Source organism: Aulonocara sp. 'chitande type north' Nkhata Bay, linkage group LG4, assembly GCF_057382095.1.
Source record: "Aulonocara sp. 'chitande type north' Nkhata Bay isolate Kocher_YH1m ecotype deep benthic linkage group LG4, A_spYH_male_GT1.1, whole genome shotgun sequence".
Lineage (NCBI taxonomy): Eukaryota > Metazoa > Chordata > Actinopteri > Cichliformes > Cichlidae > Aulonocara > Aulonocara sp. 'chitande type north' Nkhata Bay.
This window is the reverse complement of record NC_141347.1, coordinates 21,053,458-21,071,693: the sequence shown is the minus strand read 5'-3', so window position 1 is coordinate 21,071,693 and position 18,236 is coordinate 21,053,458. Positions and strand designations below refer to the sequence as shown.

At 38.0% G+C, this 18,236-nt stretch overlaps 2 protein-coding genes across 2 annotated transcripts in view; one reads left to right on the top strand and one right to left on the bottom strand.

The window, feature by feature from the left end:
• The window catches only part of lmtk2 (lemur tyrosine kinase 2), a 33,519-nt gene extending 20,722 nt beyond the window's left edge, over positions 1-12,797 (bottom strand). Inside the window, exons 1-3 of the mRNA XM_086289077.1 lie at positions 12,280-12,797; positions 2,332-2,465; positions 1,964-2,117 (exon numbers count right to left, since the gene is read on the bottom strand). Coding sequence (XP_086145203.1) covers positions 1,964-2,117; positions 2,332-2,465; positions 12,280-12,382 — 391 coding nt within the window. The 5' untranslated portion in view covers positions 12,383-12,797. The remainder of the gene's footprint in view (positions 1-1,963; positions 2,118-2,331; positions 2,466-12,279) is intronic.
• On the top strand, positions 12,693-16,580 carry pvalb5 (parvalbumin 5). Its single transcript, XM_086289080.1, has 6 exons — positions 12,693-12,885; positions 13,748-13,910; positions 14,477-14,553; positions 15,462-15,594; positions 15,931-16,040; positions 16,300-16,580. Exons 3-6 carry the CDS (start codon positions 14,493-14,495, stop codon positions 16,320-16,322), a joined length of 327 nt encoding a protein of 108 aa, XP_086145206.1. The 5' UTR covers positions 12,693-12,885; positions 13,748-13,910; positions 14,477-14,492; the 3' UTR covers positions 16,323-16,580.
• Positions 16,581-18,236: the final 1,656 nt, after the last annotated feature.

Sequence of the window (18,236 nt, the reverse complement as noted above, 5' to 3'; positions counted from 1 at the left end):
GGGTCCACGCTGTGTTTACGTCTTTTTGCGCTGATTCTGAGCTGCAGGTTTTGTCTCTCTCCAACCAAAATTCACCGAGCCAGCAGCAAAAGAAGCAGCAAACTGCGCTTCACATTTGATCAATGTCGTCATGAATTTTGCTGTTTTGCTTCCACGACTATTAAAATCACACTTCATGCACAGCTAGCTCTCTCTCTATCTCTCTCTCTCTACTTCAAGAACAGTTTCCCGTCTCAAATCTCTGTTTTCTGTACTATTCATTCGCTTATTACCCACCAGTCTACCGTTGTTTACAGCGCTGTGGCTGCTGTCTTCTTTTCTTTTTCTTTTTTCACTTAAATGACCTCGGACAAGAAAGCCTATTTTTCTGTTATTCAATACTGAAGAAATTTTAACTTTATATGCAGAACATTGTAGAATATTTTTAAGGTTATCTGCTATAAAAAGCCAGACCAGGAAAATCTCCTTCATGTTTTTCTGTGTTTTATTCTCAGTTACTTTCACACAAAGGCATCTGCTGTGATGTTCACAATTCTGATGTAGTCAGTACTGATAAATGATCAGAATTATAATATTTCTGACTGTCTGAGGCTAAGTTGAATCGAATCGGGACTTTGAAAACCGGAATCAAATGGATTATAGAAATCAGTGATGATACCCAGCCCTAGTGAGCAGCCTAGGCACAACAGAAGTGGATGTAGCTGTAATAGGAAAAGAACTATTTCTAACTTTTCGTTAAGTTAAGGCCTGATCCTTCTGAAATTCATAGCCAGTGTTCTGACACGGTGTCATCAATCTTTGAATGCTGAAAAAGCACAGTGTACCCAGAAAAACACATTATATTATATAAATTATTATAAAATGTGTGTGCGCCTAACTTTTGTGCCGGTACGCCTAACTTTTTAAAGTTAGGCGTACCGGTACGCCCATGGCAAAAAAGTTAGTCTAGAGCCCTGAACAAGTATTTCATAGTCACTGTTTATGGGTACTAGGTATGACATTTTCAATAAAAAATGTGACAACTTTTTTAAGATACACCCTTCCATCCCTGTACTGTTCTCAAATTTATGTGAACTGTTGTGACACAGTGATCACATTTGCCAAAGAAATCCCATTTTTGTTTAGTTTTTTCCACAGAGAACGTTTTGGGGTACTAATATTTCTACCCTCAATATTTATTTAATGGTGGGGACCAAACAGTCTACAGGTGGATTTCCACCACCTCTGGTGTTAATAGAACATTTTTTACTACAAAGTGCAAACAAACATATTTTAATGGACAACCGTATTTCATGACATAAGCTAAGCACACAAAAGTAAGTAAATTTGTGTTTGATCATTTCTTTGTTTTAACTACCGTTGGAAGGCCTGTTTATTTCTGCTTAAATGGTGTAAAATTTGTAAATAAAATGCATTTGTGGGTTGAGCAGCAGAGTTGAGTACTGCTGTTGTGGCTGTGCATCATTCACCCACAAGCTACTGAGGCCCCCGTTTATTAGACAAATAAATTATTAACTCATTCACTGCCAGCCATTGGCAGTGAATGAGTTAAACCCATTGACTCATTCACTGCCATTGACAGCTATAGACGTCAATGGCAGTGAATGAGTTAAATTGCAAACTGTCTTGTTTCTTCAGACTTCAATCATCCAGTCCAGTAAATTAAACTAAACCAAACCAAACCAAACCATCAATAGCAGAACAAACAGTCTGGCACTGGGAGAAAAGATTTTGTAAGCTTCTCATGGGCGCAACCCATAAACTCAACTCTGCTGCTCAACCCACAAATGCATTTTCCTTGTGGCACTATTTAAGGGAAATAACCAGGCTTTCCAACACTATAAGACTTATTGCCTAAAAGCACTGTTACAACAAAGAAATCATGGAAGATACACACATTTCCTTAGTGTTTGTGCCAAGTTTATTTATACAACATGATTCTGTGAATGTGTATGTATCAGACCTGTGATGCGGGCAGGAGGTTGGAGGTGTGGCGGGCCAGGCAGGGGCACAGGAGACACAGCAAGGGTATAGACCTCAGCTGGGGACTGCATAGAAGGGGTGTCCTCTGCTGGCGGAGTGAAGTCGATCTCATCATCAAAGTGATCTTCAAACTCCTACGTCCACACAAACATATGCCATGTATAAATTTGTTGACGGCATGACAACAACAAAAAAAACCCAAACAAAAAACGCTGACTCTCTTTTAGACTAAATTTACACACAGCCCATTACATTATACATTCACCCACTGTGTTTTCATCAAGTCAAGTCTGCATGAAGGAAATGAAACTCACTTGTGTCTGGCTACCTGCCTGCCAAAACTCTCACCTTGAAGTTGATCTCCCTTTCCTTGCAGCAGGTCACACAGTTCACTAGCACCACCACCAAGGACACAATCACCATCAAAGACACCACCAGGGACAGGTAGATAGAGACAGACAAAGTGTCCCCCGTGCCTTCACCTGAAATGACAAAAACAGAAAGAAAATGTGCTGAATCATTCACATCTATCTCTGGAATTCAAAAATAAATTAGAAGGGAATAAAGAAGAAACATGACAGCTGTGTTAGGTTAGCATAAGTGTGTTTGACAGCAGTACAACACATGAGAAGTGTACCAGTACTTCTAAAGCCACCCACAAAGGTACATTAGAGCTTGACAACAAAAATAAACTGCACAGTGCACTACACTACAACCTCTTCATATCATTACTGTCTTTCTCTTGCAACTCCACTGCAGTGAGAAGAAAAAACAATCTGTACCATTGTGCATGGCATACATTAATGAGTGATTCACCACTTCTCCCAAAATGTTGTGGCAATAAGTGTGACTTCTCAGATGACCTCTATCCCTTATCAGGTATTCAGAGAAGCAGTTGTGGGGGTGTCTGCTGGCCAATCACCAGCTGATAGTGCAGCAGTCGTGACAGCGGGTGTAGATCTGCTCAAGTGAGGATGCTGCTGGCCCAGCAGTTCAAGTGTCAGGGCTGACAGCATCCTCACAACCCACCCACTGTACTGCTCAGCTGCAGCTCACTCGCTATACTAATGCCAAACCACATGAGCCTCAGATTTAGTTAACCAAATTGTACAAGCTGATACTACAGGAGACAAAAGGATGACGGAGGGCACTATATACGGCATGTATGTGCAGGGCTGTGCATTATCAAATTTTAACTGCAATTACAATTTTAGCTTCCACAGATTAATAAAAAAGAAACATCAAGATAAACAGATTATTGAGACTGATTCTGTTTTGTTGTAATGAGATTATTCCACCTTTCAGCAAGTCTAAATTTGTTTAAGTATATTCAAGTGAATTATGAATAAAGAATATGGAAAACTACTTGAATGAAAAGCTATGTTCCTTTAATTTAAAATCTAATAAGCTGTAGTTAACCCGGGCCCTGACTGATCTGGAAATCTGATGACCTGCATGTCTGATTTCGCAAAGTTGATGTCCTTTTCAAGCCAGATGCCCTTCCTTGTACAAATCCAGGGTTGGGCCTGACAATAAAAGTACACTGGTTTCACCGGTCTGTAAGTTGGATTTCCAATGTCTGTGCATATACATGTTTTAAAAAAAAAAGACAAAGCTGACCAAAATAACTTTGATATTTGCCCTGGTTTAGCCTTAACAACAGGCTAGAGAAACTGATGGGAACTCAATCGGTGCCTGTGTACAACCGTACCTCAGCACTACAAAAAAGACACACCATGTATTGCTATTTACCATTCATAATTATGTATTAGGTGTTTCTCGCCAACCACCTATCACCTATATTTGTCCAACCAACCAATTCTCATTGCTGTTTGTAAGGTTGGACATGCTGCTAGACAACATAACACCACCTATACTCTTTGTATTTCAAGAACACCTGTATGTTCACTGCATTTCTGCCAAAAGCGCATTCTTTTGTTAGGGTGTGCGTGACTCATACCCACCTTATTTCCGACATGTCACTGCTCATTTCTAACTGTTCCTTTGAATGGTATGACTACTGGTCATTGCATTTCTTGTCTTACTGCCAATGCCAGTGAACAGTCAGAAGACGTTAAAGTCAATCTCTCTCACTTGCAGCTTGAATCATCTTTTATGGATGACAACTTTCAGTTCACACAGAAAGGACTTGCTGAATCAATTTGTTTCATTATGAGGTAACAAATTCACCAAAGTCTAATGCATTTATTTTTATAACTTGAACGTAATCACAGCCACCTACAATCTACCTCAATGTGGCCCGTGAGAGTTGAGAGCAGTGGGAATTTGTGCGAGACACTTCTTCCTAGCCTCCCGTCAATGTTTATTCAGCGTCCCACTGGTTGCGGCTTGTCAGGTACATTGTGTCTGCTAGAAGGACAGTATACACCTACTGAGTCTCCTTCTGGCTACAAAATTTCTGACAGATGAAATTGGGTGACTAATACATCCAGATGACAAACTCACATCTAGGTGTCTCAGGCTTTCACACCAACATGTGAGTATGATTGCAACACACACCTGAACCGATTTGGAATAAATGAAAAATCAGACTTTAGCTAGCTTATCTACATAGTAAAAAATAATTAGTAGGTACACTGCTTTCAGAACTCTCTCAATTTTCTATAACAGAGATTCAAAAAGGTGCTGGAAACATGCATAATGGATATTTGCAGATTCTGCATATATGGAATGTTGTGACATTAACAATCTGTACCCTAAGTATACGCTACATCACAGGTTACAAATAGAGATGGACCGATCCGATATTACGTATCGGTATCGGTCCGATACTGACCTAAATTACTGGATCGGATATCGGAGAAAAATAAAAAATGTAATCCGATCCATTAAATATCACGAAAGCACCTCACAAAACTTGCAACACGCCATAACTCACCTCAGAACGTTAGCAGTATGCATCACGTGATAGAGCGGCTGTGGCATGCGGGACCTGTCGGTGGTCTGGATAGCATTTGGAGCTTCGCTAGCAACCCGGCATTTCATCTCCGACAAAGTTATCCCGAGAGAAGTAAAGCAAGTGTGTAAGTCCATCTCTGAATGTTTGTAAAGCATTCCTGCGTTAAGCTTAACAAGCGACTGCCTCTTCTTGCTGCTACTTCAATCATGAAACTGCTTAATGATCAGCTGATCGGCTTTTCTGTGCGAGTCAGTGTCTCTTGTTTGTTTTTGGCCCACTTTGCACCAGAAAGAGGAAACCAGCGGCTGAACAACAGCAGCACGTTTAAGCTTGATCAGCTGTTGTTAGAATGTATTTAATATTACTTTCTACTCGAGGATCTTTTTCTACGTAGCTGACGGCTGGTAACTGTGCAGGGGCGGATCTAGCAAAGTTTAGCCAGGGGGGCCGATAGGGCATTAACAGGGAAAAGGGGGCACAAAGACATACTTTTCTTTCTTATTCTCATTTAAAATGTCTAGCTTTTAATAAATAATTATCTGACACCCAAAGTTTTAATTTGATGTAAAATGAATAGAAGTCAATTACTGTATATAGTGACTATTAAGTCTAATATAAATACCCTAGTAAGCTATAGTACTTTTTCCTTTGGGAAGGTACCATCTGTGCAGTCTGCAATTTTGTTGAAGAAAGATGTTGAATCTATTTAATATTTCTTGAAAAATAATTGATTTCTGTGCCTTTTTTTTCCACACTGCATCAAATTAAGGTTGATTACGTCGATTAAGCATCATGAGGTGGAGCGTGAGGGGTGGTTCCCTATTTTTTATTTATTTATTTTTGTTGTTGCTGGGAGTTGGAACCCTATTAGTTAGGTTGCTTAATATTTATGCTAAGTACTCTTTAAAATACCAGAATAGGGAGGATGGTGTAGGTTCAAGTTTATTAGATTGATCAGTATTGCTGAACTATGAAATATTTTTTTTTTGCATACAGGTATAACAGAATAGCTTTAGTGTAGTTGTTGTTTTAAACTTGAGTATGAACTTATACAAAATGCAGCAAGATATTTAAAAAACAGTTTTGTTGACTAAAAAACACTATATCGGATTCATATCGGTATCGGCAGATATCCAAATTTATGATATCGGTATCGGTATCGGACATAAAAAAGTGGTATCGTGCCATCTCTAGTTACAAAAGGTTCATCTGGCTATATCACCCACCCCTACAGACATTTAAACAGCATAGCACCATAGTGAAAGACTTTGGGTGCTATCTGACTTCACTATAGGTCAGTTACCACAGTAAAAACAAATGTAAGTCAAATGAGAAATCCAACATCCAATCCAGCACATTTTCAGGTTCAACATTTAACACTGCATTCCGTTTTAAAATTTGAACTGTAAACATGGGCCCAATTTTGGGAGGAAATTAAGTTGAACAGGTGTCACAGTTCAAGTGCATGTTTAGAATGTCAGAGGATTTCACAAACATGAAATTGTGATCTGCCCTTGCTCCGTCAGCATGGAAACTGTTGTAATTGTTAGCCGTTTTTGACACATCAATTTTATGCTTAGGCAGTATGACACAAGAAATTGAAAATAAATATAACTGTGAATTAAATTCTGGTGTTCTTCCTCAATGAAACACCAAGGGTAATCAACAGAATGATGATTTGAACCACTAACACCTATCACACTCATCATTTGAGATTATATTTATTTACCAAGAGAAAGGTTTGTTCCTGTTTCTCTGACTGTATGAGTATTTAGTTTGCACATAACTCTCTTGAAAAAAAAATCAGAAAAACAAATGTGGGTGCCATATCATTTCTAGGTTGACAGGTTTGCAATTTCAGGCAAAACAGTGGCAGGTAACAAATTATTTTGTTGAAATAAACTTAAGGCAAGAGCTTGGCACATGAGGCTGTACAGTGGTCTAACTATTTAGTAAGTTCTAATCTGAGACGGGGGAGGGGGGGTATATCCACACAGCATAGGTTGTCAGAGAGTAGAGAAGATGGAGCAGCAATCCCTCCAACTCCCTGAGGAATATTAGATATGATACAGAGTGTCAGCCATGATTGAGATTCATTTAGTGTCGGCCACAGAACACCAAGCAGTCACTGACAGAAATAGAAAAGATGGCTTAATCTGTTCTCTTTACTTATGATCATAATGAAAGTCCTTCATGCACTCTGCTTCTTTTCACTAATGTCTGAATGCCTAATGTTTTCCCTGCTGGGCAGAAAATACTGAACTACAACCCCAAAACTGGTGCAGGTAAACTGAATTCTGTGGCCTCTTTCACTGAGAACTGTGCACAGTTACAATTTGAATCGCCAGTGATAGATATCACGAAGATCTTTGTAAGTCAATGATAGTTGATGATATATTATGATGCAAATAAATTAGCAACAACAGCAAGACCACCATTATGAAGTGCTCTTTCTAAAGGATTACTTCCACAAACCTCTGTGCTTAAGACTGCAACAGAGAAACTGTATCCAGTAAAATATTGATGAGAGGAGAAATTAAAGATTAAATAGCTCTGTAGTGTATTGGACCAGTGAATGTAGCTATAAATGGCATGTGTACTCACAGCTGTTAAATGTAAGGGTTCTTTACCTTGCAATTATCATCACCATCAACAGAACAATGAAGAGGGATTGTTAAGTCTTGAACGTCCAACCAGACTGAAACTTTTTAACAATCAAAAATGTTAAGTGAATAAAACAAGAATTAAACATAATATTTCCTTATAAACACATGCAACTCAAACCTGTAAGCAAACTCTATAGGTAATGCCAGAGATAAATGATTCATATTATATAAAACTATAAGCCTTTAAGTCCATTTATGCAATAGCAATGTCAAGATTGATATTCTTATGTGAAAAGCAAATGACTCATTAACAAGGCAAGTAAAGGCAAAAACCTGACCCAGACAATTCTGGCTGAGGACTCCGTGCTAAAAAGGCATGGTTTTAAAAAGGTGAACAGATGCACATCACTGCATGGTTTAGGCCAACATCCCTAAAAATTATATGAATCCACCAAATGCATTTTTGTGCTGTTACTGTGTCAGCCTTCAAACCAGTCATCCGTACTGCCCCCCAGATGAGAATCTTGTACTGAGACAGAGTGTTTTCTTACTGGGGTTTTCCACAATGCCAAAGCAAATATGTTTCAGAGGGAAATCAAAGTAGCTTTGCCCTATATTTACTTTTCTCAAACCACACAGCAAGCCATTACTATACTAATCTGGATCTAAAAATGAGGCAATCCAGTTCTTAAGGGTTTTATAATATTCTCTAGACCAGCAATGACCTCTAACAACTTTAAAGCAAAACCAAGCTAATGATAAGCTTGGACTTAACAGCCCTGTTTCAGTCGGCACTAAATTATGTCACATCTGGCTATTTTTCAGCCAATGCCCCTTTCTATTTAAATTACAGCAATTAAAATGAGTAGTGGGATAAATCATTGGAACAAATGGCTTTAATAACTCCAAAGCTCACACCAATCCTGTGAAAAACATTCAGCTGTAATTGCGGGTAGCTTTTTGACACATACCCACTACCTGGTTCAGCAAAACAACAGGGTTCCAGGCAGTGCAGGGCTCCCAGAGAGGCTACAGCAGCAGCCAGATACAAAAAAACAGGAGCTGGGTCACGGCAGCGCTACATGGGATCAGTTCTCCTCCATTAGGCTTTATTTGAGTCATAGGTTCATATTATGACTTGGCAGGCCCCACCAAATGACTCAACTGGTTTTTGGGACCAATACAGCAGGGAGCTGCCACCTCCTATTTCAGTTAAACTGCATATTTCAGCAGGCATTCAGGGAGAGGAGGAGTTGACCCATTTTTTACAGATTTCACCCACCGACCGGTGTGCACAACAGTGGATGTCTACTTTTAGTTACACACAAAATGGCAAATGGCACTGTGGCTAAAAGCTTTGGGTTAGTTTAAGGTTCTTCAGTCTGAGAATATCATGAATCAAACGAAAAAACAGAGGCACCTAAAATAGGCTAATACTTATCTCTGTCTGGTTAGGGACAAAACTAAATTTGATTTCCACCATTTAGAAAATAAACAACTGCTAAAGGATAAACTTGCTTATTACAAGCATCTCCAACAGTCCAACAGTCTGTAGTGGTAGTCACTGAGCAGAGTAGTGAAAGGTTAATGACTTGTAGACTAATCAAACAAATATCACCTGGCTATGCCCTACAATTTAAACATTGACATTTTGGTTAAAGCTTAACAACCTATTTTTACCCCTGTTTGTCATGTGTAAACGGAATATCCCTTGCAGATTGGCAAGCCCAAGTCATATTCATAAGAACAATCTCATTAACAATCAGAAACTTAAAGTCAAAACTTTGAACAATCAAATAATCAAGAATTATTATATCATGTGTACACACAGATATAAGTAGACTAGGAAAATGGACCAAAGGACAGGTTGCTGTGTAATAAAATAATAAAAATATGGACTATATTTCATCTTACACTGTACTTTCCTGTGCTATTCGTTATGATTAAGCAAACAACGCTGTTGCTAATCATTAACTTGTAGTGATAAGACTGGAATCTGTTATAGTTACACATTACCAGCGAGTGTTGGTAATGTGCTAGGAAACATATTGTCAAAGGAGCTTGCAAAGAAAAGCGTCTGGACTTCTTTAAGTTGCTTGAAGACGTTTCACCTCTCATCCGAGAAGCTTCTTCAGTTGAAGAAGCTTCTCGTAGCTTTGTGGCAAAAGTATTACAGCTACTGCTGATTTCTATTTTCTATTTTCTTTTTTTTCTTTTTTTTTTTTTTTTGGGGGGGGGGGGGGGGTGCATTTCTCACATTAACATGTGTCAGATCAAATTTTAATTTTTAGACAAAGATGACCTTAGATAATTCAAAATACAGTTTTTAAATTATGATTTTTTTTTGTTATTAAGGCAATAAAACTATCCAGGTTTACTTGGCCCTATGTGAAAGAAAAAAAAACCCATATCTGTGACTAACCACATTTTTTTCTTCAGATAGCCATGTTCAATTTCATTAGCCACACCCAGGCCTGATTACTGCCAGACCTGTTGAATGAAATCACTTAAACAAAACCTGTCTAACAACATGAAGTAGGTTAAAAGATCTCAAAATGTAACACATCAAGCAAAGATCTAAAGAAGCTCAACAACAGATGAGACACAAAACACTGACATTTATCAGGAAGGGTTAGAAAGCCATTTCTAATGTTTTGGACTCCAGTGAACTATGGTGAGAGCCATTATCCACAAATGGAAAACTTGGAATGGTGGTGAACCTTTTGATGAGTGTCCAGCCTACCAAAATTAGTGCAAGAGCGCATCAACAACTCATCCAGTAGGTTACAAAAAAACCTAGAACAACATCTAAAAAAGTGCAGGCTTCACTTGGCTCAGCTAAGGTTCGAGTTCATGATTCAACAATAAGAAAGAGAATGGGCACAAATGGCATGCATGAAAGAGTTCTGAGGCAAAAACCATTGCTGACCAAAAATAAAACAAAAGATTATTTCACATTTGCCAAAAAGAAGGTGATGTTTTTGAAAATTTTGCATCCTGTAACATCTGGTGTAAATCAAACACAGCATTTCATAAAAAAAACATTATACTAAGACTCAAACATGGTGGTTGTAGTGTGATGGTCTAGGGCTGGTTTGCTGTTTCAGGGCAGCTTGCTGTGATTGATGCAAGCATGAATTTGGCCTACAATATGTGCCCTGAAGCTCAAGCACACTTTAGACGGGACAAAGACCTCAAACACATCAGCAAGTCCACCTCTGAATAGTTCAAGAAAAAAAAAGGAGGTGGTGATGGTTTTGGAGTAACCTATTTAAAGTCCAGATTTAAAACTGATTGAGAGCCATTTGCATGACCTTAAACAGGCTGTTCATGCTCAAAGACCTTCTAATGTAGCTGAATTAAAACAATTTAGCAAAGAGTGGGCCAAATTTCCACAACAATGCTAAAAACTCATTGCCAGTTATTTAATTTTCTGCTGCCAAAAGTGACACAGCCAGTTATAAGGTTTGGGGGACAATTAGTTTTTCACATAGCTCCTTGTAGGTTAGGTAAACTTTTCCCTTAATAAATGAAAAACCAAATTTAACAATTGCAAAATATTTTCTATTTATTTCAGTTATTTTATTTGGTGACCTGAAACATTTAAGTGTGAAAAATATGCAAAAAGAAAAAACAAATCAGGAAGGGGGCAAATATTTTTTTCATAGCACTGTAACGTTTAATGACTGCTCAAAGTATTATGGAATCTTGAATATTCCATCTCAACTGATTATTTAAGAAGATGATTGTTTCACATTTGTATTTCTTTGGTGATTTGTGACTGTGCAAATATGAAATAGTCACATTAGTAACCTAATAACACAGTTTTCTTCCGTTTTTACAGCTGTGTCCTGAACAGGAGACTCTCTTAATTACTACATTAAGTGTTTTTAATTTTTTAATAAGATAGCAACTTTTCTTCAAAGAACACATACAATTCATGAGGCCCCAACCATAACAGGACTCTTTATTTGGGTGAAATATTACACTGTAGTCATCGAAGCAAGTTAGTATTTGTATTTGTATTCTATTTTTATCTTATTGTATATTTATTTTATTTTATTCTACTGTATATAGTATTTTATTTTATTCTATTCTGTACAGTTGTGTACTGTATTTATTCTTATTGTATTCTAATTTTTGCCTCATAACTTTTGCACTCTCCACTTCCTGCTGTGACAAAACAAATTTCCCACGTGTGGGACTAATAAAGGTTATCTTATCTTATCTTATCTTAATCAAGGTTCACTTTAGAACCAGAAACATTATTTCCATGCGGGTAGGCCACCATCCACCTTGTTGTGCCTTAAACTTGTTTACATCAACACCTAGACCAATCCCAGTAAAAGGTTAACATCTATGTACCAGGAAGCAACAACACACACATCACTGGTTTCTGCTGTTAAATATTAATCAGAAATAAACCTGCAGCAATAAATTAGTGTTTTTCCGAGAATAGTTAAAGGAAACGTCTGTGTTGATCACTGTGCCATTTGGCCGAGTCGTGACAATGACCTGCAGTTATTCATCATTATTAAACAAACTACGGAAAGACCAGAACCGATATTCTGATAACTCTGTGATCAACCAAACAAACAAGTATGACAACCCGTCCATTGAAAACACTCCTGTCTGGATAACCGGAAATACAGTTCAAGCTAGTGTGTTGTTAGCTTTTAGCTTCGTATTAGCACCAGCTACCAATTTCAGCAAAACATCCTCTCATGTGGACAAACACAACACACTTTACCTGTGAATCGGTTGCCTTACCTGATTTCTGACCATACTGAAGAGGGGCGCCTTCAGACAGTCCCAAAGCCGATAGAAAAATCCCAAAGCTCAGCAACAAAACATATACACGGCGGTTCTCCATCCTTATAGCTTAGCTAACAAAATGTTAGCTACGTGAAATCAAATAAATGGCTGATTTTAAAAAAAGGCTTAAGTGTTTTAAACATTGAATAGCAGCTTCGCGTTAGTCTAGGCTACATAAACGAGCACATTTTGTCTGTTTTTGCGTCTGGCTATTCGCCAGCTAACTAGCTTTAGCTATCGATGCTAAGAGTTTCAGCTGACGACAGCAAACGCCGCTACCACACGCAGTGGTCGGGTATCCATGGAGACAGAGGGGGCGGTCACCTTTCGCGGCCTCTCATATTTAGTGTCTGTACTTTAGTGTTGTCTAAATGAACACAACAATGGGAATTTCAATCGTTATAGCCCCTGACTATCATGAAGAACCTCTCCTCCAAAGCGCCATGTTCCTGTACACCGTGACGTCACTGAAAGTGGGCCGTGAAACTTCAAGGAATTGACAGCAGCCTAAACCAATTACAAGGGACAATTCCGTCGCGTTGAACTCCCACAGCCAATCGGGTTCGAGCTTTATTCTCAGTCTGTTAAATCCAGTGATTTGTATCAAAGCTGAAGAAAGCTTTCTGCATTCAGTCAGTCGCCAACCATGTGAGGCACGTAAAAGTGGTTATGAAAGAAGACCTCTCTATATAAAATGTTTATATCTGTGTTTACGGCAAGTTATAAACTACAAAAATTTATGAATGTATTTGACGAGTGATGCTACCTTTAGGACCTTTATTATGGGTATGTGTGGTTTTATTCGTTGTTTTTGTTTTATTGTGAGTATGAATTTCATATAAATATGGCTCGTTGTTAGATTTACATGGAAAACCAAACATAGAAATAGCCTAAAAAAAATCTGTCCCCAAAACGGCATCAAGACTAAATGCATGTAGATATTGCTGTAAACCTGTAATTCCTATGTAATCCATAGGATGGGTTATATATGTTATTTTGCATATTACTTGGAATACTGGTATGAAATTATTTGTAATACAATCTCGCCTGTATTTTAATTCATTTTTTTTATTCAGCATGTTGTGCTCAAGAACGCATAAAAATCACATGCTCTGTTAAGACTGACTTCATTGCATGTTTTAAAACTTGCCACATAGGTGTAATAAAATCAAGGACAACTACCATTTTCACTTGAGTGTACCTGATTGTATAATCCTTATTAATTTCCCTACAAATGTACTACAATACTACAGCACCAACATAGCAACTGTGGTAGTAAAATAGATAAATTGCAGAAAAATGCATGTTTATGAGGATCAGATGTGTTGGGATGTGAATATGTTCTTACTGTGCTTTGGTCATGGATGCAAGTTCACAAAACAGTATGAATGGGAAAATTATCTGCTCTGATTAACTGATGAAGGGGGAGGAGGCAGTCGGTGGCGTGAAGGAAATCTCCCTTGGTTTGAGGACAGATACGTCAGGTTGCTTCTTGCACTCAGGATCACGAAGCTGTAAGAGAGTGTTGGTGGCTTACAAGCGCAAAGCAAGAGCAACGGAGATCTCCAAACCTCACCCGAAGCACGGTGAGTACCACTTTTTCTGCAAATTCAAGTGCAGTTTTTCTGCAAATTCTTTGTGCGCTGATAGCTGTGTGTCACTGTTTTGTGAATCTTTAGTCCTCTAGCTTTAAGAGAGGGGGGATATAAATGTTTAAATGTAGGAAGACAAAAAAAATAAAATGTTCGGACCTATTTGTGATTACCTTTTCAGTTACCTGCAACTTCCTTTGTGGAAAAATGAATGTGTTTAACATTAGAAAACCATAATCCAATTCACATACGATGCTAAAATGATACCACACAATGAACATTTTTCCTACTGTGGAGCCTATGCTGTTTATAGCTATAATAATTTTACTTTATTGTTAAAATGGTACAGCCCTGCCCTGCTGATAAAAGGTCCCACTCAGCTCTCTTTTTGACTGTGCTGATCAGAAAAATGCCCACGTAGGTGATGATAATGCTTAACCTATCCACAAGTCCTGCTTTTCTTTGACAGTTGCAGCTATCTGGCAGCAGAAAACGCCCTCAGCAGTTCAATTTAGTGTCACTTTGCATTTCTTCCATGCATGTGTATGTGTATCCCTCAGGCAGCCACAGAGGACCATGGCATTTGCAGGGATGTTGAGCAACGAGGACATACAGGCTGCAGTCCAGGCTTGTCAAGGTGAGTCAGACAGCGCACACTAAAACTTACATCCAAGAAAAATACACACTTTGCAAGCATCTAATTGTGAACATAAGAACACGTACTTTACAGCAAGGGAATATAGGTCCATTCACATATACACAGCACACACAGAGGTGCTTATTAAACCCACTCCCACAGGGCATATCTGTATCATGTGATTTTCACAGTGGGGACAGGGTACCTGCAGGTAACCAGGCAGCCATGTGGCAGGAGAGTAGTTTCCAAAGTGGTTGTGTTGAGCATTAACACATAGAACACCAAATCACACAAGCTGTAAAGTCCTCACATCCAAAATTACTTAAATATTTATCTCTAGAAATTATGTCCTCATGACGAGGCAGACAAAGCTCGACTGATCTGATGAAAATCAAATGTCAGTGCTTTCATACCCTTAATTCAACCAAACCCGCCTGTTAGTAATGTTTTAGGCAAAATAGCATTAAGAAGATTTTTGTTTTATTAATCAGAAGTTTTAAACTCCACTGCAGTGTGTGCAAGTCTTTTTCAGAAAAGTCCTTTGAAATTATTTGAAGGTAGCTTGTACCAGAAGAATTCCACTATGACTGTAAATAAAAGGCTTTTAACATTTGCATTAGACCTATGGGCCATATTCATTGTGCTTTGCCTGCTTTAATGGCATAATGACATAGCCTGTAATGGTATAAGACGGTGATGTGCCACAGGGTGTATATTGGTAAATGTCATTGGTTGAAGAATGAAAGTCATCTGAGCGAATGAGTTAATGCGACATGTCTATTCAGTCTCCCGTCGTTCTTTCTTTCTTTCTTGTCATTGTGTGATTGACCTCTTATTCCCATGTGTCTGTTTCTCTTCCTCTCTCAACTATGTGTGTTTGGTGTGTGTGTGTACGTGGTCCAACGTAGCTCCAGGCACATTCAACTTCAAGTCATTCTTTGAACAAGTTGGACTGACTGGCTTATCTGAAGCAGACAGGAGAAAAGTGTTTACAGTCCTGGACCAAGACAAGAGTGGATACATCGAAGAGGAGGAGCTCAAGTAAGGATGGAGTGCATGTGTGTGTACGTGTGTGTGTGGCTGAAAGACTTGAGCAGGAGCACATGGTGGTACAGATGGAGTGTGTGTGTTTGTTTGTGCATGTGTGTTACATCTGCAGTTTGTCGTAACTGTCCCTCATGATGGGCCTCAGGCAGAGGTCACTGTATGAATGGAGCAGCCTTTCCGCTTTGCATGAATTGACTGATACATGAATTGAGTGAGTGAGGAGGACAGGGACAACTGAAAAAGGCTTAGAGGTGAAGAAAAGGCATCAGCAGAGATACAGTCTGAACTTACTGCTTCTATGTTTTTTTTTTTTTTATGTCTACCCTTCAGACTATTTCTTCAGAATTTCTCTCCGGGGGCCAGAGAGCTGACTGTGGCTGAAACCAAAGCTCTGATGGCGTCTGGGGATAAAGACGGTGATGGCAAGATTGGAATAGAAGGTGAGTGTTTGTAAAACATCTAGAAGAGCTGTTAGCAGATGTGAAATCAGAGCAATTTGTGCTGAGGAGCTGTCCACCACTTAGTGCTGAAATTCTAGTCTTTAAAAAAAACTGATGCAAATAAACTTCTGCTCTCCAACAAGTTAAAAAAAAAAGAAAACAAAAGATTTCTTGTTTGTTGAGTCATCTTGCTTAACTGTAATGCTGCATGACAACCACAATTCAACTTTTGGCTGTCTCTGTTTTTCCCCCCACACAGAGTTCTGTGATCTCCTGAAGTAAAGAGAAACTACATACACATACGACCGAGGCTGTCTACCCTTGTTCTGAATAATGGATTTGCAATGGAGATCTTGACTTTCTGGATTGTTTCATCCAAAGACCAAAAACCTCACAAAATCTGTACCTGCCTGCTGCTCTCCCTGTTCATGTGATGCAACGTGTATAAGATGTTTAGTAGACAGATGACCAAAGTTGGATGTTAAACATGTTTGTGTTTAATCAATCAGGTACCTTGAATCAATAAATGTGAACAATTAAAGAAGTAAACTTACTCTTTGCTTGTCTTTTATATATATATATATATATATATATATATATATATATATATATATATACATGTAAACTTAAATAGATGCAAATAGATGCATTAAGCATTACATACTATTCATTCATATTCAATGACTTCACATAGCTCAGGTCAGGTTTAGAACTGAGTCAAAAATTGCTTCATAATAATTATCTACAACAATCTATTTAGAATGTATGAATTGCATTCTGCTGTTATGTTAATGCTTTAATAAATAATACTAAATTGGTAATATTTCAGAGGTCAGGGAGAAGAAGAAGAAAAAAAACATCTATTTTCACAAAATATCATGTTGCGTTTTACCTCAGTCAAGAAGATGTAGCACTGCTTTATTATGTTTTATGCTTTATTAAAAGTGAAAATGGCAAAATATCTGAACTCTTGGGATTTATAATATGATATATATATATATATATATATATCTTACAATTACTAATCAACATTAGTTCAATATTAATTATCACTTAGAGCACAAAACTTGCGTATTGCAAACTAGCCTGTGCATTTAAAGCAGTGGAAGGAAATGTTGTGTGTGGAGGATTTGCTCTTTATGACTTTATAATCTTATGACTCTCCAACCCTCTTCTGATCTGTGTTTTAATCTCAGTTTGCTGCATTCTAATGTGATTATGAGAATAATGAAAATAATGAATAATTATTTTCATTATTTTCTTACATTCTGGATACTTGAAGCACAACCAACAAGGGGCAGTTACACAATGTATTTGGATTCAAATAGCACTTTTCTGGCCTTACTGACTGCTCAAAGTAATTTGAACTGTAGGAGACAGCCCCTCCCAATTGCAATGGAGTTGGTCAAACATGCAAACTTTGCAGACAGGATTTCAACCAGGAACCTTCGTGCTGTAAGCTGATAGTACTAACGCTCAGAAACCCCACTCCTCTAGTTCACATCCTGTGACCGAGCACCATCTCTCATCCTTTTGTGCACCTTATACACATTTATACTGTTTAGAGCTTCCCCATGTTCCATGAACAACATACAATTTTAAACATTTTTATTTTTATATATTTTGGATCACTTTGAGAAAAGTAACCAAATTTCAGGTTAAAATTGAAATGAAATATATGAAATTTAGGGTTCTTATTCTGCTGTCTCCCTCATCACAAAGGGTCGCTCTGCATGTTTGAGTTTGCAGTTTGATGCCGGACACCCTGTCACAATCCCAAAGAGGTTTATGTGTCTCTGGTCGGAATCAAACCAGCTACCTGCTGCTTGAGAGGGTGAATTTGTCACCGTTATATTATTTGATCCAAACAGTATAGGGCTAAGTGTTTTGCAAGAGGGGAACTAGTTGAGAAAAATAAAAGGCAAAACTTTTGAAACTGCCATAGGTTGAAAATTAATCATTCTAAGTTATTTTGTGAACTTGGAAAACTAACTAAGATCAACTAAAAATATGAAACTATCTAGAACTAACATTGAAACTAATAAAAAAAACTAAACAAAAACAAAAAAATCTTCAAATAAAAAACAACTCAAAGGGGAAACAAATCTGGGCAGTAAGTTAGACTAAACAGAATTAAAAATAAAAAGTCAAACCAAAATGAAAATGAAAAAAATATTTAAAAATAACAATTCTACT